The sequence below is a fragment of the Ranitomeya variabilis genome, chromosome 4 (genome assembly GCF_051348905.1).
Source record: "Ranitomeya variabilis isolate aRanVar5 chromosome 4, aRanVar5.hap1, whole genome shotgun sequence".
Taxonomy (NCBI): Eukaryota; Metazoa; Chordata; class Amphibia; order Anura; family Dendrobatidae; genus Ranitomeya; species Ranitomeya variabilis.
The window spans coordinates 221,191,154-221,216,272 of record NC_135235.1 but is presented as its reverse complement, the minus strand read 5'-3'; the positions used below and the strand labels follow the sequence as shown (position 1 = coordinate 221,216,272).

General features: G+C 43.9%; 1 protein-coding gene across 1 annotated transcript; it reads right to left on the bottom strand.

Annotated features, from left to right (window-relative positions):
* Positions 1 to 21,291: 21,291 nt before the first annotated feature.
* On the bottom strand, positions 21,292 to 24,445 carry LOC143768672 (chemerin-like receptor 1). The gene is made up of 2 exons (XM_077257315.1): positions 24,408 to 24,445; positions 21,292 to 22,565 (listed from the first exon to the last, which is right to left on the bottom strand). Exon 2 carries the CDS (start codon positions 22,510 to 22,512, stop codon positions 21,493 to 21,495), a length of 1,020 nt encoding a protein of 339 aa, XP_077113430.1. The 5' UTR covers positions 22,513 to 22,565; positions 24,408 to 24,445; the 3' UTR covers positions 21,292 to 21,492.
* Positions 24,446 to 25,119: the final 674 nt, after the last annotated feature.

Sequence of the window (25,119 nt, the reverse complement as noted above, 5' to 3'; positions counted from 1 at the left end):
CTGGCGGTGTTGGAGCCCAGGGACAGGTGGAGGAGGTGGAGGAGGTAGGAGGAGGTAGGAGGGATTGCCACACACACAGCAGGGGAACAGCTGACGTTACTGAACCCCAATAACAGAGGAGGGACTGTTGACTGTGCGTACAGCACTACTGGATGGCAACTAGCGGTGTTGGAGCCCAGGGACAGGTGGAGGAGGAGGAGGTGGAGGAGGTAGGAGGGATTGCCACACACACAGCAGGGGAACAGCTGACGTTACTGAACCCCAATAACAGAGGAGGGACTGTTGACTGTGCGTACAGCACTACTGGACGGCAACTAGCGGTGTTGGAGCCCAGGGACAGGTGGAGGAGGAGGAGGTGGAGGAGGTAGGAGGGATTGCCACACACACAGCAGGGGAACAGCTGACGTTACTGAACCCCAATAACAGAGGAGGGACTGTTGACTGTGCGTACAGCACTACTGGACGGCAACTAGCGGTGTTGGAGCCCAGGGACAGGTGGAGGAGGAGGAGGTGGAGGAGGTAGGAGGGATTGCCACACACACAGCAGGGGAACAGCTGACGTTACTGAACCCCAATAACAGAGGAGGGACTGTTGACTGTGCGTACAGCACTTCTGGACGGCAACTGGCGGTGTTGGAGCCCAGGGACAGGTGGAGGAGGTGGAGGAGGTAGGAGGAGGTAGGAGGGATTGCCACACACACAGCAGGGGAACAGCTGACGTTACTGAACCCCAATAACAGAGGAGGGACTGTTGACTGTGCGTACAGCACTACTGGACGGCAACTAGCGGTGTTGGAGCCCAGGGACAGGTGGAGGAGGAGGAGGTGGAGGAGGTAGGAGGGATTGCCACACACACAGCAGGGGAACAGCTGACGTTACTGAACCCCAATAACAGAGGAGCGACTGTTGGGACTGTGCGTACAGCACTTCTGGACGGCAACTGGCGGTGTTGGAGCCCAGGGACAGGTGGAAAAGCAGAGGAACACAATGTAGGCTGAAGCTTGAGAAAGTCGAAAGGGAACCTTTAACCCCCCCCAAGGCGTTTGTAGCTGAAAGAGCCAGCTTGTGCAGCACAAAAGATGCAAAAGGAAAAGGTGGCTATTTTCATCATGCTCCTTGCAAACACAGTACTAAACACTTATAAAATGTGTCCCCTGAAACCGTGAAACCGTCCCGGAGGTGGGACTTTCCTTCGTAATATGACGCAGCACAGCCGTTATTCCTACCCCCCCGGCGCCGCACCCCGGCTCCTCAGCGTTGTTTGATTCCGTCCCGGAGCCTGCGCTGTTAAGTTATCCCTTGGCCAGGCACACTTAGCGCTGCCCATCTTCTGACATCATTTGGTGTCAGGCTGTCTACGCCTGTGCGGCCGCGCTGGACGAGAGCCCGCCTCGCAGTGTCTTCTGATTTTATCCCACTGGGGGCCTGGGATCCATGGCCATGCGCAGTGCATATCATCGCCTCTCACTCCCCTCCCTACGGCTTCTTAAGACTGTGCGGTGTCACGACCGTGGCATGCTATTAGGGACCAGCTGACCCCGAACAGTCTGAAGAAGCCATAGGGAGATGAGTGAGAGGTGGAGGTTCAGATATGCAATGCGCATGTCCATGGATCCCAGGCCCCCAGTGGGATTAAATCAGAAGACACTGCGAGGCGGGCTCTCGGCCAGCGCGGCCGCACAGGCGCAGCCATCCTGACACCAAATGATGCCAGAAGACGGGCAGCGCTAAGTGTGCCTGGCCACGGGATAACATAACAGCGCAGGCTCCGGGACGGAATCAAACAACGCTGAGGAGCCGGGGCGCAGCGCCGGGGGGGTAGGAATGACGGCTGTTCTGCGTCATATTACGAAGGAAAGTCCCACCTCCGGGACGGTTTTACGGTATCAGTGGACACATTTTATAAGTGTTAAGTTCTGCGTGTGCAAGGAGCTAAACCAAAATAGCTACCTTTTCCTTGTGCAGCATTACTGCTGCACAAGGTGGCTCTTTCAGTAACAAACGCCTTGGGGGGGGGGGACAGATTCCCTTACATTTCAGTTGTTGTGTCAGCGTGGCGGTCGCATGACACATTGCCGGCTACACAGCTGGGGATCAGCTGACGTTACTGAAACCCAATAACACTGGGTCGTATGTTTTGACTGTGCAGACGGCACTTCTGAGCCTCAACTGGCGGTGTTGGAGCCCAGGAATTTAAGTTCAGGTGGTAGAAAGATGAACACAACAGGAGACCTGGATAACGTATACAGTGACCTAATTATTTAATCAGGAGGAGGAGTGGCAAATTCCTGCGAGATCCAGGCCTTGTTCATTTTCAGGAAAGTAAGCCGGTCAACGTTATCGGAGGATAGTCGCATGCGACGGTCAGTTAGTACACCACCTGCAGCACTAAAGACACGTTCCGATAATACACTGGCCGCAGGGCAAGACAGCACCTCCAATGCATACTGGCTTAGCTCTGGCCATGTATCCAGCTTTGAGACCCAAAACTTGAAAGGGGAAGAGCCGTCTGGGAGTACAGCAAGAGGGCAAGACATGTAGTCTGTCACCATCTGACGGAACCGTTGCCTCCTGCTGACTGGAGCCGTCTGTGATGGTGTAGACTTTTGTGGGGGGCACAGAAAACTGTGCCACAGTTGGGCCATACTGGTCTTGCCTTGGGCAGAGGCACTGCTTCTGCTCCCTCTTTGTGCAGAGCCTCCACCACTGCCTGGACGCACTGAGCTGCTTTGGAATGCACTAGCAGCACTTCTCTCAGTTGGAATGGAGAAGATGATGGAATTGACCAGTGTGTCTTGGTACTCCCGCATTTTTCGCTCCCGGTTCAACGGTGTGATGAGGCTTCTTACGTTGTCCCGGTAGCGAGGATCGAGGAGGGTGAACACCCAATAATCAGACATGTTGAGAATGTGGGCGATGCGGCGGTCGTTTCTCAGGCACTGCAGCATGTAATCCACCATGTGCTGCAGACTGCCAACTGCCCAAGAAACGCTGTCCCCTGCTGGAGGCGTGGTCTCTGCCCGCTCGTCATCACCCCACCCTCGCTGTACACACTGAGTACTGGACAATTCGGTAACTCCCTCCTCTGGACGGATGTCTTCCTCCTCCATTGACTCCTCCTCATCCTCCTCACAAACTGTCCCCTGCCTACGCGTTTGTGAGGAACCACGTGGCGCTGACTGTCCAGAAGATGATGGAAATGGTGAATCCTCATCCTCCACCTCTTCCACAATATCATCCCTTAGCGCTTGCAGTGATTTTTCAAGCAGGCAGATAAGGGGGACAGTCATGCTGACTAGTGCATCATCTGCACTCGCCATCCGCGTGGAATAATCAAAGGGACGCAAAACCTGGCAGACGTCATTCATAGTGGCCCACTCTGTGGTTGTGAAGTCTGTACGGCGCTGACTGCGACTTCTTTGCGCCTGAAGCAGCTGGTACTCCATTACAGCTTGCTGCTGCTCACACAACCGCTCCAACATATGTAACGTGGAATTCCACCTGGTAGGTAGGTCACATATGATGCGATGTTCCGGCAGGCGGTGTCGGCGCTGCAGAGCCGCAATGCGCGCTTTTGCCGTGCTGGAACGCCGCAAGTGAGCACACTCTAGGCGGACCTTGTGCAGCAGTGCATCAAGATCCGGATAGTCCCTCAAAAAGCTCTGCACGACCAAATTGAGCACATGTGCCAGACATGGGATGTGAGTGAGGTTGCCGAGGCCCAGAGCTGCCACCAGATTTCGGCCATTATCACACACTACCATGCCTGGCTGGAGATTCGCTGGCACAAACCACACATCGCTCTCCTGCTTGATGGCATTCCAGAGCTCCTGCGCTGTGTGGCTACGATTCCCCAAAAAAATTAATTTCAAGACGGCCTGTTGACGTTTGGCCACGGCTGTGCTCATGTCGGTCGTAACAGGTACACGTTCATCACGGGTCCATGTGGAGGTGGACTGTGACGGCTCCTGCAGCGATGATTCTGAGGAACTGGTGTAAGAGGAGGAGTCAATGCGTACAGAATGGATTCCTGCAATCCTTGGAGTGGGCAGGACACGTCCTGCGCCACTCGCACGGTCTGTACCCGGCTCAACGACATTAACCCAATGGGCAGTGAGGGAAAGGTATCGCCCCTGTCCATGTTGACTGGTCCACGCATCGGTGGTGAGGTGGACCTTGCTACTGACGGCGTTCAGTAGCGCGTGTTTTATGTGTCCCTCCACATGCTTGTGCAGGGCAGGGACGGCTTGCCTGCTGAAGTAAAAGCGGCTGGGCACATTGTACTGTGGGACTGCCAATGACATCAAGTCACGGAAGCTGTCAGTCTCCACCAGCCTGAATGACAGCATTTCCAGTGAAAGAAGTTTGGCAATGCCTGCAGTCAGAGCCTGTGCTCGTGGGTGGTTTGACGAGAAAGGCCGCCTTTTCTCCCATGCCTGTACTACCGATGGCTGTAGACTGGGCTGGGAGTGTGTGGATGACTGGGAAAGTGGTGCTGCGGGTGGAATTACAGCGGGTCTCTGGACAACGGGGCCAGAGGTTCTTCCACGGCGATCCTGGGAGGAAGCCGAACCAGCTGCGTGTGAGCTAGAGGAAGAGGCAACACGAGCTGAAGAGGTGGTAGCTGCCGCTGTTGGTTGGCCTAGCTCTTCAGTGTGTTTTTCTAACTCCGCCGGGTGCCTGTTGCGCACATGTTTCCACATGTTGGAGGTATTGAGGTTGCTGACATTTTTCCCTCTTTTGACTTTTTGATGACACACCTTGCATCTGACATAGCAAATGTCATCTGCAACTGTGTCAAAAAAGGACCAGGCACTGCAAGTCTTGGGAGCGCCCTTTTTTGGCTTTTGGAAGAGACGTGCTCCTAACGGGTGCCAAAGCGGAGGCTGCAGGATCCGCAGTCTTCCCCCTCCCTCTCCCTCTTTGGGCCGTACGGGGAATCTCTTCCTCAGAGCTGCTCCCACCACCTTCCTGTCCCTCACGCCAAGATGGGTCAAGGACCTCATCATCTACACTACCCTCTGCCCCCAACTGCTCCTCCTGGGTAGTCTCAGCAGCAGAGCACGCACCAGTAAGTGGCACCTGAGTGTCATCATCAGCTGATGCGGCCTGCGATGTGGTGACCGGAGCCACTGGCCCACCCGCCTCTTCAGAGGAAGAGAGAAAAAGCTGTTGGGCATCACTGCACCCTGCCTCTTCTTCCATTTCTCCAATGCTGCTTGGCTGGCCCCCTGTTTCCAAGCCAAGAGATTCAGAGAACAGAAGTAGAGACGGCTCCTGTCCTGGGCTCTCTGTCTGCCTGGGCAATTTGGCAGGTGGTGAAGAGACAGATGGCTGCTCTCCAGTGCTCTGTGTCTGAGAGGATGTGGCACTAATTGAAGTTGATGCATTAGCTGCCATCCATCCGACAACGGCTTCAATTTGTTCTTCACGCAGCAGCGGTGTACGGCGCTCTGACACAAAGCTGCGCATGAACGACTGTTGCCTGGTGAATGTGGGTGCTGATGAGTCACCGGTGCCCGCAGCAGGCACAGAATCCCCACGTCCCCTCCCTGCGCCGCGCCCACGCCCACGCCCACGTGCCTTACTCACTGCCTTCTTCATCTTGGTTGACTGATAAAGATAAGCAGAAAAGTACTAACGGCTTTGTGTGCTTATTCCTGAGCAACTCCTCCTAACAGGTATAAGAAACACTAATTTTCTAAAGTGTGGACTAGACTTTAATATGAGCTAATGTGGCCTACACAAATGTAAAGTGGTGTAACTGGTGTGTTTGGTGAACTTTATTATTTATTTATTTTTTGGGGGCTGAACTGACAACAGATAGAGCTGCAGTCACACGGAGACCGTGCAGACAGACGTAAACGGCGCTGCAAGGCCCAAAAACCCTCCTCTACGTTATCCTATGTAGTGTTTTTCCACAAGTTAGCTGGAGACGGGTGGAAAGACACTAATAGGAATTTTTTGAAAAAATGTGCAGCAGCCTGCACTACTTAAAACAAAATGAAAATTGATTTGGCGGTATGACGCAGTGAACAACCCTGAGCTGGAGACAACCAGGCTACGGCTGCTCACAGACTACAGGGCGAGCTGCAGTCACACGGAGACCGTGCAGACAGCCGTAAACGGCGCTGCAAGGCCCAAAAACCCTCCTCTACGTTATCCTATGTAGTGTTTTTCCACAAATTAGCTGGAGACGGGTGGAAAGACACTAATAGGAATTTTTTGAAAAAATGTGCAGCAGCCTGCACTACTTAAAACAAAATGAAAATTGATTTTTCGGTATGACGCAGTGAACAACCCTGAGCTGGAGACAACCAGGCTACGGCTGCTCACAGACTACAGGGCGAGCTGCAGTCACACAGAGACCGTGCAGACAGCCGTAAACGGCGCTGCAAGGCCCAAAAACCCTCCTCTACGTTATCCTATGTAGTGTTTTTCCACAAATTAGCTGGAGACGGGTGGAAAGACACTAATAGGATTTTTTTGAATAAATTAGCAGCAGACTACACTACTTGAAAAAAAAAAAAAAAAAGAACAGTATGAGGCAATGAACCACCCTCCCTGAACTGAATACAACCAGCTATGGATGGCCTATGTGGCTGCACTCAGACTAGAGAGTGGGCTGCACTCACACACACACACACACAGACCTTGCAGATCGCTGTGAAAACAGCGCTACAAGGCAAAAGCAAGGTGAATAGTAGGTGAACACAGCGGTTGCTAAATTAGCCTTTGGAAAGCACAAAGAAGCAAATCGCTATCTCTAAACTGTCCCTCAGTCAGCAAACAGCGTCCTGTCACTAACTGAATTCACAGCAGAGTGATCGCAAAATGGCGCCAGCGACTTTTAAACTGCATCATGACATCATTTCAGCAGCCAATCACAGCCTTGCCAGTAGTTTCATGCCCTCCATGCTAAACAGGATGTGCCCACACTTGGAATCATTCTCATTGGCTGAATTTCTGCATTTTGAATCTTGGAACTTCCGATTCCGGTATCCGCTACGCGGCAAGTATCGGAATCCCGGTATCGGAATTCCGATACCGCAAGTATCGGCCGATACCCGATACTTGCGGTATCGGAATGCTCAACACTAGTGAGCCAGGCAAGGAATGTGTTTCAGTTGGGAAAGGGCTATGGCAGCCATGAAATTCCTTCCGTTATCACTCACTACCTTGCCTGCCTCAAGATGTACAGTGCCCAGCCATGACTGAGTTTCATTCTGCAAGAACTCGGACAGAACTTCCGCGGTGTGTCTGTTGTCGCCCAAACACTTCATTGCCAATACAACCTGCTGACGCTTGCCACTAGCTGTCCCATAATGGAACACCTGGTGTGCAACAGTGGCAGCTGCGGATGGAGTGGATGTGCGACTGCGGTCTGTGGACGAGCTCCGCTTCTGCATGAGGAGGAGGAAGAGGAGGAGGGGGGCAAACGCCTACAGCCAACTCTTTCCTTGACCGTGGGCTAGGCAGAACTGTCCCAATATTGCTGTCCCCTGTGGACCCTGCATCCACCACATTCACCCAGTGTGCCGCGATGGACACGTAATGTCCCTGGCCATGCCTACTGGTCCATGCATCTGTTGTCAGGTGCACCTTTGTAGTCACAGACTGCCTGAGTGCATGGACGATGCAGTCTTTAACATGCTGTTGGAGGGCTGGGATGGCTTTTCTAGAAAAGAAGTGCCGACTGGGTAGCTCGTAGCGTGGTACAGCGTAGTCCATCAGCGCTTTGAAAGCTTCGCTTTCAACTAACCGGTAGGGCATCATCTCTAATGAGATTAGTCTAGCAATGTGGGCGTTCAAACCTTGTGTACGCGGATGCGAGGATGAGTACTTCCTTTTCCTAACAAGAGTCTCATGTAGGGTGAGCTGGACTGGAGAGCTGGAGATTGTGGAACTAGCGGTGGTGCCGGTGGACATGGGTGACTGAGAGAGGGTTGGAGATGGTATTCTTGCCGGTGCCCTACATGCAGTGTTTCCTACTACTAACCTGGTGATTCCCTGACTGCTTTGGCCTGGCGACGAAAGCTGCACAGATACTGCAGGTGGTGTGGGAAATGGTCTGCTTACAGTGAGGGAAGGGATGTAGCGTTGCTGACTAGCTTCATTGGCCGAGGGTGCTGCAACCTTTAGGGACGTTTGGTAGTTAGTCCAGGCTTGCAAATGCATGGTGGATAAATGTCTATGCATGCAACTTGTATTTAGACTTTTAAGATTCTGACCTCTGCTTAAGGTAGTTGAACATTTTTGACAGATGACTTTGCGCTGATCATTTGGATGTTGTTTAAAAAAATGCCAGACTGCACTCTTTCTACTATCGGATACCTTTTCAGGCATTGCAGACTGAGCTTCTTTAACCGGATGGCCAACTGGTTTTGGTTTTGCCACACTTTTTTGGCCAGATACGGGCCCGGTAGATGGAACCTGTTGTGATGTTGATGCCTGCTGCGGCTCCTCCTCCTCTGCTTCAGAACTACTGCTGCCTGCACCCTGTTCCCCCAATGGCTGCCAATCGGGGTCCACAACTGGGTCATCTATGACCTCCTCTTCTATGTTGTGTGCAACTTCGTCTGTGTCACTGTGTAAGCCGGTGGTATAGCGTTCGTGACGGGGCACCATAGTATCTGCTGGTTTTGATTCTGCCTCAGTACACTGCGAGGGCAATGTTCTGGTCTGAGTCAAAGGAACAGCATAGTAATCTGGCTGTGGCTGTCCATCTGTGCACTCCATGTCCGATTCAACTTTTAATGGGCATGGCCTGTTAACTGTTTCACTGTCTAACCCAGGAACGGTATGTGTAAAGAGCTCCATGGAGTAACCTGTTGTGTCGACTGACGCATCCTTCACTGTTGTTTTTAGTGAAGGACACAAGGAAGCGACTTGTTCCTGACCGGGAGCATCCACTGACGATGCACTGCTCTGACATTTGGCACTTTCCGAGGAGGAGGCGAAAGAGCTAGAGGCAGAGTCAGCAATGAAAGCCAATATTTGTTCCTCCTGCTCCGGCTTCAAAAGTGGTTTTCCTACTCCCAGAAAAGAGAGCGTTCGAGGCCTTGTGTAGCCAGACAACGAACCTGGCTCAACAACTCGAGACTTAGGTGCTGTACTGCTTTTACCACGACCACCTGATGCTCCACCACCACTACCATCATTACCAGCTGACAATGACTGCTCACGGCCACGACCTCTTCCACTAGACTTCCTCATTGTTTGCAAAACGTAACCAAAGTAACGCTATTTGTTACTGTAAAACAACTTATAAGGTGAACTCAAACTTCTGTAGGATTTATATATACCTTTATAGGTGCCTGACACTGAAAGGAAAATCAGGCCCAATGTTACACACTAGGTTTTCTGTGCCCCAATAATTTGAGACAGATGGCACACACAGGACCAGCACTCAAGCAGAAATGCCAATCTTAATCTCCCACTATTATTTTTTTTTTAAAAGGGAGAATTTACCCCCCCCCAAAAAAAAAAAGGCCAAGTATTACACAGTGGTTTTCGGTGGCACACAATGAGAGACAGATGCCACACACAGGACTGGCACAGAGGCAGAGTTGCCAATATTTATCTCCCACTAATTATTTTTTTTTGAAAAGGGAGAATGTACCCCCCCAAAAAAATGGCCAAGTATTACACAGTGGTTTTCGGTGGCACACAATGAGAGACAGATGCCACCCACAGCAATGGCACAGAGGCAGACTTGCCAATATTTATCTCCCACTAATTTTTTTTTCTGAAAAGGGAGAATTTATAAAAAAAAAAAAATATGGTCAAGTATTACACAGTGGTTTTCGGTGGCACACAATGAGAGACAGATGCCACACACAGCAATGGCACGGAGGCAGACTTGCCAATATTTATCTCCCACTAATTTTTTTTTTTGAAAAGGGAGAATGTACCCCAAAAAAAAAATGGCCAAGTATTACACAGTGGTTTTCGGTGCCACACAATGAGAGAGAGATGCCACCCACAGCAATGGCACGGAGGCAGACTTGCCAATATTTATCTCCCACTAATTTTTTTTTTTTTGAAAAGGGAGAATTTAGCAAAAAAAAAAAAAATGGCCAAGTATCACACAATGGTTTTCGGTGGCACACAATGAGAGACAGATGCCACACACAGCAATGGCACGGAGGCAGACTTGCCAATATTTATCTCCCACTAATTTTTTTTTTGAAAAGGGAGAATTTAGCAAAAAAAAAAATGGCCAAGTATTACACAGTGGTTTTGGTGGCACACAATGAGAGACAGATGCCACACACAGCAATGGCACGGAGGCAGAGTTGCCAATATTTATCTCCCACTAATTATTTTTTTTTGAAAAGGGAGAATGTACCCCAAAAAAAAAAAATGGCCAAGTATCACACAGTGGTTTTCGGTGGCACACAATGAGAGACAGATGCCACACACACCAATGGCACGGAGGCAGACTTGCCAATATGTATCTCCCTGCAGTTATCTCAGAAAAGTATGGCAGGCAGCTATAAAAAGGACTGCTGCACACAAAAGTGTGGACAAACACACAAGATAGCTGTGCAGAAAGGAAGGAAAAACAGGATTTGTGCTTTGAAAAAAGCAGTTGGTTTGCACAGCGTCGTACACACACAGCCACGCTGCCTTCTAGGGCAGCCCAATGAGCTACAGCGCTGACGAAAAAAAATGTAGCTTCCACTGTCCCTGCAAACAAAAGGTGGTGTTGGACAGTGGAAATCGCTACAGCACAAGCGGTTTGTGGCTTTATGTACCCTGCCTATCACTATCCCTGCTTCTGAAGAAGCAGCAGCAACCTCTCCCTACTCTCAGATCAGCAGCAGTAAGATGGCGGTCGGCGGGAACGCCCCTTTATAGCCCCTGTGACGCCGCAGAAAGCAAGCCAATCACTGCAATGCCCTTCTCTAAGACGGTGGGGACTGAGATCTATGTCATCACGCTGCCCACACTCTGCGTCCACCTTCATTGGCTGAGAAATGGCGCTTTTAGCGTCATTGAAACACGACTTTGGCGCGAAAGTCGCGTACCGCATGGCAGACCCCACACAGGGATCGGCTCGGTTTCATGAGACGCCGACTTTGCCAAAAGTCGGCGACTTATGAAAATGAACGATCCGTTTCGCTCAACCCTAATGATGATCAACGGTAGAAGGAAGAGGAAGACAAAATGCAAACAAATCATTTTAAGCAAACTAGATCCATGCATGTTGAAGGTGCATACTCTTCTTTTAGAAATATTCAAAGTGTCTACATATTGTAGGAATGGCGCACAGTAAGCATTTGAAATTATCCAAATGATCAAGACAATGATGAAAGCCAATCTTGGTCTTCGGTGATTATGGCACCATACCGGGAACACGACACAAATGCATCGGTCTAAACTGATGACCGTGAGCTGGAGGACGCTGACTGACATATTAGAAGAAGACATCAGCGTGATTAAGTGACAGAAAAAAGTAGACAACTTTGGTAATGCAAATTGTGCAATGTACGCAGGAAATGATAATGCAAAGAAGAAATCAGCGATGGCCAAGTTGAGGAACCACACTACATTGACTGTCATTTTCATCTTGAAGAAGCCGAACCAGAGGACAAAACCATTTCCAATGATTCCCAAAAAGCAAAAAACTGACATGATCACCACATAGGGAATCACTTCATAGCTTTTGTTTTGATGACCAACACTTCTTCCATAGTTCTTATAGTAATTCATATATTTAGCATATGTGGCATTTTCCAAGGAAACAAAATGTGTGATGTTCTCCATTATACTGGTCTTCTGTGCTTTACATTCCAAGAATATTTTCTGTCTTTTTATACTGGAAAACAAAATGAGATTTGCGTGTCATATTGTATGACGGTAGTTTTTAACTCTTCCTGGCCATCTATGCTAATAGCAGTATAATGGTTGACTGTATATTAATCTATCAGAAGAACCCAACTAATTTGAAAAAATGTTGGCTTGTAATTGTGAAAATTGTAGAAAATTCTGATTTGCTAAATTGTTCAGTAAAATCTATTTTTTGAATGTAAAATGTTTTTTTATTTTCTTCTCCTTTATGGACTGATGCGAGTCCTACATTTTTACCAAGGAGATGCAAGCATGCCGTGTAGACAGAAGCACCTACGGCTACCACCATCTCCAAAGGCATCTACTAAGAAGCTCTGCTCTTAGCAACCTGATAATTAGTTGAGTTCACTAATCAGAGTCCTCTAGTGGTGATACTGGTGCTGATGCTTATGCATCATGCTAAAAGTCATTCTAAGGACTAATAATTAACTTTTTCTGTTTCAATGCGATACATTCTGCATTTTGCCTAGGGACAACTGCTGAAACAAGGGGCGTGACTGAATACAGCCTCTATGCAGGGCCTAGGGCTTTGCAGTCAGTTGCTAAATATAGAAGTTCTGCAGTCGACAACATTTTTTTTGGGGGGGAGAGAAAAAAAATGGCTATTCTCATGCACACATTGTAATGCGCTTTGTGTGAAATTACAGTGTTTTAAAATTTTTAAAAACTGCTTGGCTTGCTCCAGATGATCAATATTTTTCGATCCAAATCTTGACTATTGTCATCCATACAGTTTAACATTTTTTTAACATTTTTTGTGAGTATTTACGGTAGTTTGACATTTTTAAAAAACGCTTGTCCTGCCGCAGGTGACCACATTTTTTGTATCAAAAATTCACTATTGTCATCAATACAATTTAACATGCTTTGTGTGATAATATGGTGGTTTGAAAATTTTAAAAAATGCTTGGCATGCTCCAGGTGACCACATTTTTCATTTTTTTTAAATTGACTATTTTCATCCATACAGTTTAACATGCTTTGTGTGAAATTACAGTGCTTTGACATTTTTAAAACCCTCTTTGCCTGCTACAGTTGACCACATTTTTTGCTCCAAAAACTGACTATTAGAAGTTGTAAATCTGGGAGCAAAGAAACATAAATAGGGTCTTATTGGATTAACAAATGGGGTGTAAAAGAGGATTATTACACTCACCTGGTTAGGCTGCACCTTAGCAACATGTATAATGCATGGATCAGCTGCTGCTGGACACAAATCCAAGGACAAAAAATCTCATTTTGTCCTGAGGAAGGGGTCCTACATGACTTAAAATTTGTAAAAACCACCTGGCCTGCTCCCGGTGATCACATTTTTTGTACCAAAAATTGGCTATTTAGAATAAATAACAATTGCACACTCCTTTTGAATGCAAAAAATATTACCTTTATTAAAGTTCAAGACATAAGAGCAACCTTTGAGTGTCAACGTGCTTTGGCCAAAAAGGCCTTTTTCATGACAGTTGCATTCAGTAGGTATTCTCTTCTAGACAGGGATTTTCTCTTCCCTTGCTGTGCAATTTGTTTAGTCTGAAGAGTATTGTTCAAGAGATATCCTTGAGTAAGTTGATGAATATGAAAAGCATGTATTTCACATGTACCTGTCCGGGATATGCCCAACCAAGGAGGAAAGGCAAGGGAGACACACACCAGGTACAGCAGAGGCCTAGCTACACTGTCAAAGGCCTATACCAATTTTAGTGACACCCTCCCAGTGTATAGACCTTGATAACTGGCTACTTTTAACAAGGAGGGAAACATTTTTAAAGATGATGAAGCAATATCTGGCAGATCAAACCTGTGTACTCCCCAATTCCTCTGCGACCTTCAACTATTGGGTCTCAAAGCTGGTCACCTGGCATGAGGTGTCACTTTATGCCTTGGAGGTGTTTTGCTGCCTTGCCACTAGCATCTTGTCTCAGAGAGTGTTTTATGCTGCTGGGAGAGTCATAACAGAAAGGTGCTTTCGACTGTCAACAGAAAATGCAGCCTGACTCATGCTGATTAAAATTAAGAAAGCCTGGATTTGCCCCAACACATTTTCCACACCACTAGATGACAGCAGCGCATAAAGTTTTTTAAACCTTCAATATTTGAATTAGTCCCTCCAATTGGTGCCTTTAAGGGTCTATGGATGACTGGATGACCCTCCTTTTATGTATTGCTTGGGTTTGCACTTTGTACAGAGCCTTTATGAGCATAGGAGTACGTCAACTATACTTTCAACCTCCAGTGGTTGCATTCAAGGGTCTATGGATGACTCGATGACCCTCCTTATAATTTTTTCCTACCTTTGCACTTTGTGCAGTGCCTCTATGAGTGTAGAAGCATCTACACTTTCTTAAAATTTTAATGAGACCCTCCAGTTGTTGTCTTCAAGGGTCTATGGATGAGTGTTCCTATATTTTATTATAACAAAAACTACACTTTGTTCATAATATTTGAAAGTGGTACTACAGTCGGTGCCTTCTAGGGTGTATGGATTAACCTGCTTCTAATTTTTGACAGGCTTTGCCTTTATGTCTTAGCCTTTATGAGTCTAGGAGTACCATTACATGACAATTTGCACATAATTTGTATGAGGCCCTCCTTTATGCATAATGCAGGGTGTATCTGAGCCCCTCTTCCATCTAATTTTTGGAAATTATTACTTACTTCATAAATTACACTGAAAATTCAAGTTTTTTAATAAAAATTTAAATTATGGTTTACTGAAATTATTATCTTTTTTAAATTTTGCCTCATATACAAGTCATTATAAAGGAAGGAATATTCCCTAACATTTTTTTCCTGCAAATTTCAATTTCTCTTCTATTTTGAATGTTTTATTGTCAGTCCTTAAAGTGAAGTAAAAGCGTGACACCATTGTTCTCAGCACTGATCTGGGAGACAGAGATGAGTCTAGTGGTCTTCTCCATGCTGTTCTCCTTCCACTCAGGACTTTTTACATCCATTTCAACATTTTCATTGTCGGGTCTGGCGGGAAAATGCTCAAATTTCCATTTGACTCCCATTGTACTCGTTACTCGAAACAAGCTTCCGAGCATTAGGAAATGCTCAGTTTGAGTATTGAGCATTTTAGTGCTCGCTCATCACTAATAATCACACATCAGACTTTGATTGGGAATAGGTCAAGTTTCCAGTAAAGTTGCCTTTTAGAAAAAAAGGAAACAGAACTTAGGTCCGAGCGGAAATTATAGCCCCTCTTTTCACTTTAACCCACAAAGCTCCACCTACTTTTTGGAAAAGTTGTCAGAACTGGATGGGACTGATGTAAAAATGCTATAAGTAGCAAAGCTTTTGCTCAGCTATGAGTTTGCAAAAAAAAAATCATAGCATTTTAGTTTTATGCAAGTTTTGATTTCATCTGAAAACTGATGAATAAGAACTACAGAAGTTGAAGATGTTTTTGGGGTGTCTGTTACTATAAAATTACTATTTAAACTAAACCCATAGTTGTATAGGTGACTTAATACCTCTACAAACTATATTTCGGCTGCAGTAAATGCTGCCTTTGTTTGTCATAAAAAAGCATTTTGCTTAAGGGTTGCAACCTTGTAATGGCCAAGAGATTCGGTGTTTCATTTCATCCCTCCAATCAATAAAAAAACGCCAATTGGTAAACATTTACCAATACGTTTTTTACCCAACAGTAAAGTATAGGCACAAAGTGATCCATAATAGATCTACAATAAATCGTTCAGTGACCATAGGCTGCCATGATTCTCGGTATCGGGAGTCCTTTTTGCAATTTCACTCGATAAACAAACATTTTACGTGTTCTATGAGTAATTGGAAACCTGTTTACACTGAAAATTCATGGGAAGCAATAGTTCATAAGATCGCCCGTTCAATAATTTTTCACTGTAAAACTTTACTTTTAGATACATTTTAAAATTGACTTTAACATACAACATTTACCTTTATATGGAAGATTTTTTTCTTTAACCTGAATAACACCGTAAAGCTCTTTTCTGTCGCCTACACTAAAGGCAACACTAATGTTTTGTACAAAAAAATTAATACTAAAAGTGACATTTTGGAACACATTTGTCCCAAAGAAAATGATGGAATGTTTATGAGTACAAAGAACTATACATTTTTTTCATCATTTCACCATTGTTACATTACGAGCCAGTGGCATTAAGAATGTTTCACAAAAAAACAAGTCATCGGATGGCTATTTTAAAAAAAAAAATTAAAATGTCGTGGCTGTTAGAAAAAGTGTAAGAAGACACGAAAGTAGAAAAAAATGCAAAGCTCAAGGTTCTTAAGGGATTACAGACTAAGGTTTGAAGTGGATCCACTTAAAAGTGGTTGACTTTCAAAACCATAGAATTAGCAGCAAAAAAAGGGGAATGGGTCCCTTTAAGTGAGTAATAATGATTCATTATTACAAGATTGCCTTGTGCAGGCATGTACTACGGAGGACAGAGAATGAACTTCAATCCAATATTGCAGCCAGCATGCAGCCGGCGGGTAAGGAAAGGGTGCATCAAACACCCGAAAACCCCGCCCCTAGGTCTAAAGATTGTTCCCTCCAAATTCAGGTGACAGTGTCCCTTTAACCCCTTTCTGTCATTGGGCAGAATACTACGTCCGATGGCAGAACCCCTGCCGTGATGTGGGCTCCGGCCGTGAGCCTTCATCAAAGCCGGGACATGTCAGCTGTTTTGAACAGCTGACATGTACCCACAATAGGCGCAGGCAGAATCGCGATCCACCTGCTCCTACTAACTAGTTAAATGCCGCTGTCAAACTCTGACAGTGGCATTTAACAAGCGCGACCGGACATTCGGCTGGAAATGCGCAAACCGGTGACCCCAATCACCTCTATGGTTGCTAATGACAGATTGCTGTGAGTGCCAAACAGTGGTCGGCATTCAAAGCAATGCAGTAGTTTTGCTACATAGGGGCGATCTCAGCATCGCCTCTATGTAGCAGAGCCGATCGAGTTATGGCAGCTTTTAGCCTCCCCTGAAGGCTATTGAAGCATGCCACAATTAGAAAAAAAATGTTTATAAAAATATGAAAAAAATAAAAAATATATAAAAGTTTAAATCACCCCCCTTTCACCCCATTCAAAATAAAACAATAAAAAAAAATCAAACCTACACATATTTGGTATCGCCCGGTCTGTCAATAAAAAAAGATTAACCTGATCGCTAAATGTCAGAGCAAGAAAAAAAGTCTTAACGCCAGAATTACATTTTTTTGATCGCTGTGACATTGCATTAAAATACAATAACGGATGATCAAAAAAATGTATCTGCACCAGAATGGTATCATTAAAAACATCAGCTCGGCGCGCAAAAAATAAGACCTCACCCAACCCCAGATCACAAAAAATGGAGACGCTACGGGTATCGGAAAATTGCACAATTTTTATTTTGTTTTAGAAAAGTTCGGAATTTTTTTCATCACTTAGATACTAAAGAACCTAGACATGTTTGGTGTCTATGAACTCATAATGACCTGGAGAATCATAATGGCAGGTCAGTTTTAGCATTTAGTGAACCTAGCAAAAAAGCCAAACAAAAAATAAGTGTTGAATTGCACTTTTTTTGCAATTTCAACGCACTTGGAATTTTTTTCCCTTTTTCTAGTATACGACATGGTAAAACAAATGGTGTCATTCAAAAGTACAACTCGTCCCGCAAAAATATAAGCCCTCACATGGCCATGTTGATGGAAAAATAAAAAAGTTATGGCTCTGGGAAGGAAGGGAGCGAAATACAAAAACGCAAAAACGAAAAAAGCTTCGGGGGTTAAGGGGTTAAGAAGACTAAAAAATCCAAAATAAACATGGTGAACAAACTCTGCTTATGTATCACATAGATGCAGTAAAGTTATTAGTTTTCTCTTCCCTTTTTGCTGTATCAGTTACTAATATTGTTAAAGGGGCTGTGTACTGATTAAATATCGATATCCAATCCTTTGAAGAAAATACATCGCACATACGAAGGAAGAGATTCCGAAACGCGCGTCGGGGTTCGCGGTGATGGGACTTGGTGACCCCTGTAAGGCCGGTTTCACACGTCAGTGATTCCGGTACGTGAGGTGTCAGTTTCCTCACGTACCGGAGCCACTGACACACGTACTCCCATTAAAATCAATGCATCTGTGCAGATGTCATTGATTTTTTGCGGACCGTGTCTCTGTGTGCCAAACACGGAGACATGTCAGTGTTCGTGGGAGCGCACGGATTACACGGACCCAATAAAGTCAATGGGTCCGTGTAAAACACGGACCTCACACGGACGTTCTCCGTCTGCAGTCCGTGTGGCGTGCAGGAGACAGCGCTACAGTAAGCGCTGTCCCCCCCAAATGGTGCTGAAGCCGCGATTCATATGTTCCCTGCAGCAGCGTTTCCCGGCCCCACGTGACCGCATACAGTAGAAGGCTCGGGGCAGAGAGGAAGCAGCAACAGCCAACGTGGGAGCGGGTGAGTATTTCCAGAACAGCGGGGGGGGGGGGCGCACAGGGGGTGGGGGGGAAGCGGACAGGTAGATCTTTATTTTAAACACTATTATTCATATCTTCTCTGCAGCAAAAGCTGCTGCAGGAAACATATGAATAGCGGCTTCATCACCAAATGCTGGTACGTGTGGTACCTAGCACGGTGCATGTGGTACCCAGTGGGCACACGGGCGGCACACGTGTGCCGCAGGTGTGCCACACTGATGTACACCAGAAACGTAGGGGCACACGGACACGGATAATTCCGGTACCGATTGTTTCCGGTACCGGAATTATCTGGACGTGTGAGACTGCCCTAAGGTATATTGCAGTTACTAGTGTTCTTTTACATATGGTGTTACTATATTGCTATTTTTTCTATTGTGCACACTGCACTTTATTAGCACTATTTGCACTGGTTCTATATGGTATATTGTAGGCACCATTGGTGCCTATAGACGGTATTCATTACTGTGTTATATCGCACTCTGCACTTTATATGTGTTATTACTGCGATTGCTTGTGTCAATTTTTTCTAGTGTTTCACATACACATTGATTATTTTTTGCACTTTTTTTATAGTTGCCTCCTTTTATAGCCACTTTTTTTGTGATTATTTGTTTTTTCACTATATAATATTATTATATATATATATATCTATTCTTTCCTTTTTCTTTGACATATAGTCTGCATTAAATATATTTGGGTCACCTAATTATTATTGGAATAATTCCATATGAGATTTGTATTCAATTTTCCTGTCATATATTCCCGTACTTGATTTTAATTATATTATTTTTATTGTGCCACTACCACTTTAATAAAGACTCATTTTATTGATCTCCTGTGTGGGTATACTCTTCTGGCTGTTCATACTTTTTGGTTGTCTTGGTTTATCTTGTACCTCAGTGTTCAGTCACTACTTTTTCACAGAACACCATTATTATTTCTATGTTTTTTCTATATATTTATATTTAATAACACAATAATTTTAAATAATGTTTTGGTGTCTCTGTGTTTAAAAACGTATAAAGAGTCCATGTGCAGAACATAAGTCTAGACCCCGTAATGCATATACACACGTATAAAATATGCAGAATCATGTACATATTGCACATTCAGATATAAAATACACAGGTACACATTTATACAGATGAATTTTTAACCTTGAGATTGATTTTTGATAATGTTTCCCAAGTCCTCAGACAGTTCTCTTCTCCTCTTTCTGTTCTCCATGCTTAGTGTGGCAGACATAGATACAGAATGCATAGATTGAGACGACTTCTCCCCTTTTTATCCAGTTTCAGGTGTAATTTTCATGTTGTCCACACCTGTTACTTGCCACAGATGAGTTTAAATGAGCATCACCTGCTTGAATAAAAGTTGTTTACCCAAAATTTTGTAAATGTGTCAACAATTTTATAAGGCCCATTTTGGGGGTTTGTGAAATTATGTAAATTTGCCTTTTTTTCTCTCTGTTTTCTTTTGTGTTGTCCCAATACACACAAAAAAAATAAACATGTGCATAACAAAACGTGGAATTGTAATAATTTTCTGTTAAAATGATCTTTCTGACAGATTCTCGGTTTAACCATTCTGAAGCTAGCATTATGCAGGGAAACAGGCATCGCTTAAAAGGCTAAGGTAGAAAATATTGCATGAAACCCAATTTTAAGAAGTGAATAATGTTTGTATTTAAATAATAAAAAAATAAATAAAAATAAAAAAAAACCAAAGCATCCTTATCCTGATTATGTTGGAAAACCAATAAATTGACTAGAGAATGTCATTTTTTTATATTTATTTTATACCTCTCTGGCCCAGACGTCACCTCTCTGCTGTCCAGAATCCCGGAGTGTCTATCAGCCATATCCTCCTTCTTCACCTCTCACTTCCTAAAACTCAATATAGATAAAACCAAACTCATCATCTTTCCCCATCTCACGTATCCCCCCAACCTGATCTATCTATTATGGTAAACGGCATCTCTCCCGCACCTGAAATCCGCTGCCATGTCCAAATTCTTGCCACCTCCAATTGCCTCCAACTCAAAAATATCTCCAGAATCCATCCCTTCCTCAGCCCACAATCTACCAAAACTCTTGTGCATGCCCTCATCATTTCCCGCCTCCTCGATTATTGCAACACCGTCCTCTGTGGCCTCCCCGCTAACTTTCTTGCACCGCTCCAGTCTGTCCTCAACTCTGCTGCCCGGCTAATCCACCTCTGTCCTCATTACTCCCCTGCTTCTCCCCTCTGCAAATCCCTCCACTGGCTCCCAATTCCACAACAAATCCAGTTCAACTAACTACTACTAACACTGATCTACAAAGCCATCCACAACCTGTCCCCTCCCTATATCTCTGAACTAATCTCCCCATATCTTCCCTCATGTAATCTCTGGTCCTCCCAAGACCTCCTACTCTCCTCCACACTTATTCGTTCCTCACACAACCGACTCCAAGATTTCTCCCGAATATCCCTAATCCACTGGAATTCCAGGCCTCAACACATCCGATTGTCCACCACCCTCGGCTCCTTCAGACGGAACCTGAAAACCCATCTCTTCAGGAAAGTCTACAGCCTACAAGAACCATTCTGATGCCTCACCACCACCCGAGCTACCACCTCACCACTACCAGAGCTGCCGCCTCACCTCCACCCGAGCTACCACCTCACCACTACCAGAGCTTCTGCCTCACCACCACCCGAGCTGCTGCCTCACCACCACCAGAGCTGCTGTCTCACCACCACCACAGCTGCCGCCTCACCGCCACCAGAGCTGCCGCACCCTCGACCTTCTGTATCTTCCCCATTATCCCATCGAAAGTAAGTCCGCAAGGACAGGGTCCTCTCCATTCTGTACCAGCCTGTCATTGTAAATTTGTTTACTGTAAACGATATCTATAACCCTGTATGTAACCCCTTTTCACATGTACAGCACCATGGAATTATTGGTGCTATATAAATAAATAATAATAATACAGTCAAAAGTTGATATAATTAACCTTACATAATGATGCTTCATTTTATTTAGGTAATGTTATCGTTAAATGTATCTGATTCAGCTTTCTTTATTTTTGGTAAATGACTAATAAAAAACCGTAAGCAAAAAAAAAATCTATCAGTTATAACATTTGATCCAGAGCCATAGTATCATATATGCTATGGTATTATTTCTTATATGTCTTCTGTGTAGGTCCCTGTAAGAGCAATATTCCGTTCTTGTTTCTCACAATCTCCCTTCTCCTTGTCATCAATAAACGCCTTTTCAAACGTGGCCTGAAATGAGCCACAACATTTTTTCTTGAAATCTTGACCAATGAAAACATAGAGGATGGGGTTAATGCAAGAATTCATGATTATTAGGACAATGGCAATAAGACCTCCATAATAAAGTACATAAATATTAATCCAAATGGATTCAAACATTATATAAAAGGAAAACAAGTAACTGGGCAACCAACAGATAAAGAAGGCAATGATGATGGCCAAAATGGTTTTCAAAGGCTTAGAAGATGAGAAGATACGTTTCCTTCTCAGGTAAAAGACAATCACGATGTAACAGGAGACAATGATAATAAAAGGTAAAATAAAGTAGAAAACAAAGCCAAAAATTGTCTTTTTTACGAAAATAGATCCATGGAGGTTGAGAGTGCAAAATGTTCCATTGTTAGTGTTTGCAGATAACATGCTGGGTGTAGCAAGGACTAATGAAATTATCCAGATGATCAGGACAATGATGAAAGCCAATCTTGGCCTCCGGTGGTTATGACACCATACCGGGAACATGACACAGATGCATCGGTCTACACTGATGACCGTGAGCTGGAGGACACTGACTGACGTGTTAAGATAAAAGAGTAGTGGCATTAGCTTGCAGAAAAATTTTGACCAATTTTGCAATAAAAACTGTGCAATGTAGACAGGAATCGATAATGCAAAGAAGAAATCAGCGATGGCCAAGCTGAGGAACCACACGACGTTAACTGTCTTTCTCATCCTGAAGAAGCCGAACCAAATGACAAGACCGTTTCCAATGATTGCCAACAAACAAAACACGGAGCCAATCAAGACAAAGCAAAGGCTCACTAAGGCTATGGTTTTATAATTGTCAATTCCGGGATAGGTTTCATAATAATCTGTATATTCCGAATCAGTGTCATTTTCCAGGGAAACGAAATGTGTTACATTCTCCATTATTTTTGTTTTCTGTGTCGGAGATACCAATAATATTTTATTCTACTTCTTTCCTGGAAAACATTAAAATAATAATGAGATTTGCAAATAATCTTGTATGATATTAGTTTTCTAATCCCACTGACCCTATAGGATAATCACAGGATAATAGTTGACTCAGTCCTATTATCTTAAGATAACCTAATTGGTTTAGACAAAAAATTCTTGGGAATTACGGTTGTGTAAAAAAAGTGCTTTCCCCCTTTCCCTATAGGTTTGGATTTCCTTGTCCCTTAATAATAAAGACCTGCAATTAAAAAACGCATTTTGTGATTACTTGTGTTATCTTTGTCTAATATTTACATTTGTTTGGTGATCGGAAACATTAAAGTGTGACAACCATGCAAAAGGATAGGAAATCAGGAAGGGGGCAAACACTTTTTCCCACAAAATGTGCTTTGCAAAATTGTTCAGTAAAATGAATTGCTCAAATTTAAAATTTTGTCTAATTATTTTCTCCCTTGTCCCAATTTAACTTTGTTGACTCGTCATTAATTTTAAGCTGTGGAGATACAAATGAATATTTCAACTGGAGGATTAAAAGCTACTACAGACTCTCCACTAATCTACTGAGAAGTACAGCCCTTATCGTCCTCATTATTATTTGAGTCATGACTAAACAGTTGTAAAATTTTAAAATACCTTAAGTACCCTTATGCAAAGCTGAAGAAAAAGCAATTGATGGATCAGAACCAAAACCAAATCCCAAGGGAGTATGCACATCTTTAGTGCTAAGGGGCATTTTGAAAAAAACAAAAACAAATATATAAACATATAAACTTCCATTAATTACCTAAGAATTAAAATACAAAACTATATGCATAATACGGTCAAAAAGAACTTTTTTAAAAAAAAATGTGCAAATCTTAAAAAAGTAAAATGATTAAAAACAATGATTTACCACTCAAACTCAGACATTTGGGACCACAACTAGGCGAGGAACATGACAACCCTAATGAATGTTAAACACACTGTTGGGTAACGGAAACAATTATTATCTCAGCCTTGAAAAAAGATACTCAGAAGTTCATTGAAAGAAAAGAGGAGGCACCGAAAATATAGTGCATACACAATGATGATAGTAAAGGCTCACCTATGGAAAAAGCAAGCAACGTGCATTTCACATCAAGCTTTGTCAGGGGAAATATATAAGCATAAAAAGTCTAAATGAAATTTAAATAACAAAATAAAGGTGCAGTATGTAAATAAATAAAATTTAAAGCCATAATTTCTGGACATATTCTTCTATTCATTGCATCTGTATAGCTTTTTTTCTCAATTTTTTAACAAAGTGAAATTCTATTATTTCTGGCATTGAATTTCTCCTAATGGATCTAAGCATATAATGTGAAAACATGTGTGTGAAGCATTTAGTTTAGGTATATTTTACATTAGATCCCTTTATAATAAACCATTTACCCCAGAGTTTTTCTGGGGGAGGGTTGGTTTCTCTGTTTTTCCTGAACCAAAGATTAAAGCTTTTCATTGTCATCTGACAAGTAAAAGTAACCCCAAAGTTTTGGACAAAAATATGTAAACTAAAATTACACATTTTGGAATACATTGATTCCAAGGAAAATAATGTAAGAACTTAGATCTATTGATAAATCCTCTTCTTTATTTGTATTTTTTTTTGCAAATTAAATTTTTTTTTAACACTGCTTGTGTTTGACTGTCTACATGTACAAAAAACTAAAACATTAAATAGTCCCAAAAAAACATAAAAGAGTTGAAGTTGTTGTCCAACTTACAGAACACATTTTTTTATGTATCCTAACTTTGGAATGGAGTCCACTCCTTGATCTGTTTATTACAACTTTATATTACACGATTGCATTAATCGTCTATATGCCTACCGTAGTCTTCCCCTCTTCTGTTTGTATCGATGGCTTCTTCTTCTCTGTAAGTCCAGATACATTCTCACATCATATACAGTGCCTACAAGTAGTATTCAACCCCCTGCAGATTTAGCAGGTTTAATAAGATGCAAATAAGTTAGAGCCTTCAAACTTCAAACAAGAGCAGGATTTATTAACAGATGCATAAATCTTACAAACCAAAAAGTTTTGTTGCTCAGTTAAATTTTTATACATTTTAAACATAAAAGTGTGGGTGAATTATTATTCAACCCCTAGGTTTAATATTTTGTGGAATAACCTTTGTTTGCAATTACAGCTAATAATCATCTTTTATAAGACCTGATCAGGCCGGCACAGGTCTCTGGAGTTATCTTGGCCCACTCCTCCATGCAGATCTTCTCCAAGTTATCTAGGTTCTTTGGGTGTCTCATGTGGACTTTAATCTTGAGCTCCTTCCACAAGTTTTCAATTGTGTTAAGGTCAGGAGACTGACTAGGCCACTGCAACACCTTGATTTTTTGCCTCTTGAACCAGGCCTTGGTTTTCTTGGCTGTGTGCTTTGGGTCGTTGTCTTGTTGGAAGATGAAATGACGACCCATCTTAAGATCCTTGATGGAGGAGCGGAGGTTCTTGGCCAAAATCTCCAGGTAGGCCGTGCTATCCATCTTCCCATGAATGCGGACCAGATGGCCAGGCCCCTTGGCTGAGA

Bases quoted from the DNA above. Each gene is read 5' to 3' on its own strand.
- LOC143768672 (XM_077257315.1), bottom strand. From the start codon at position 22,512: ATGGAGAATGTAACACATTTCGTTTCCCTGGAAAATGACACTGATTCG.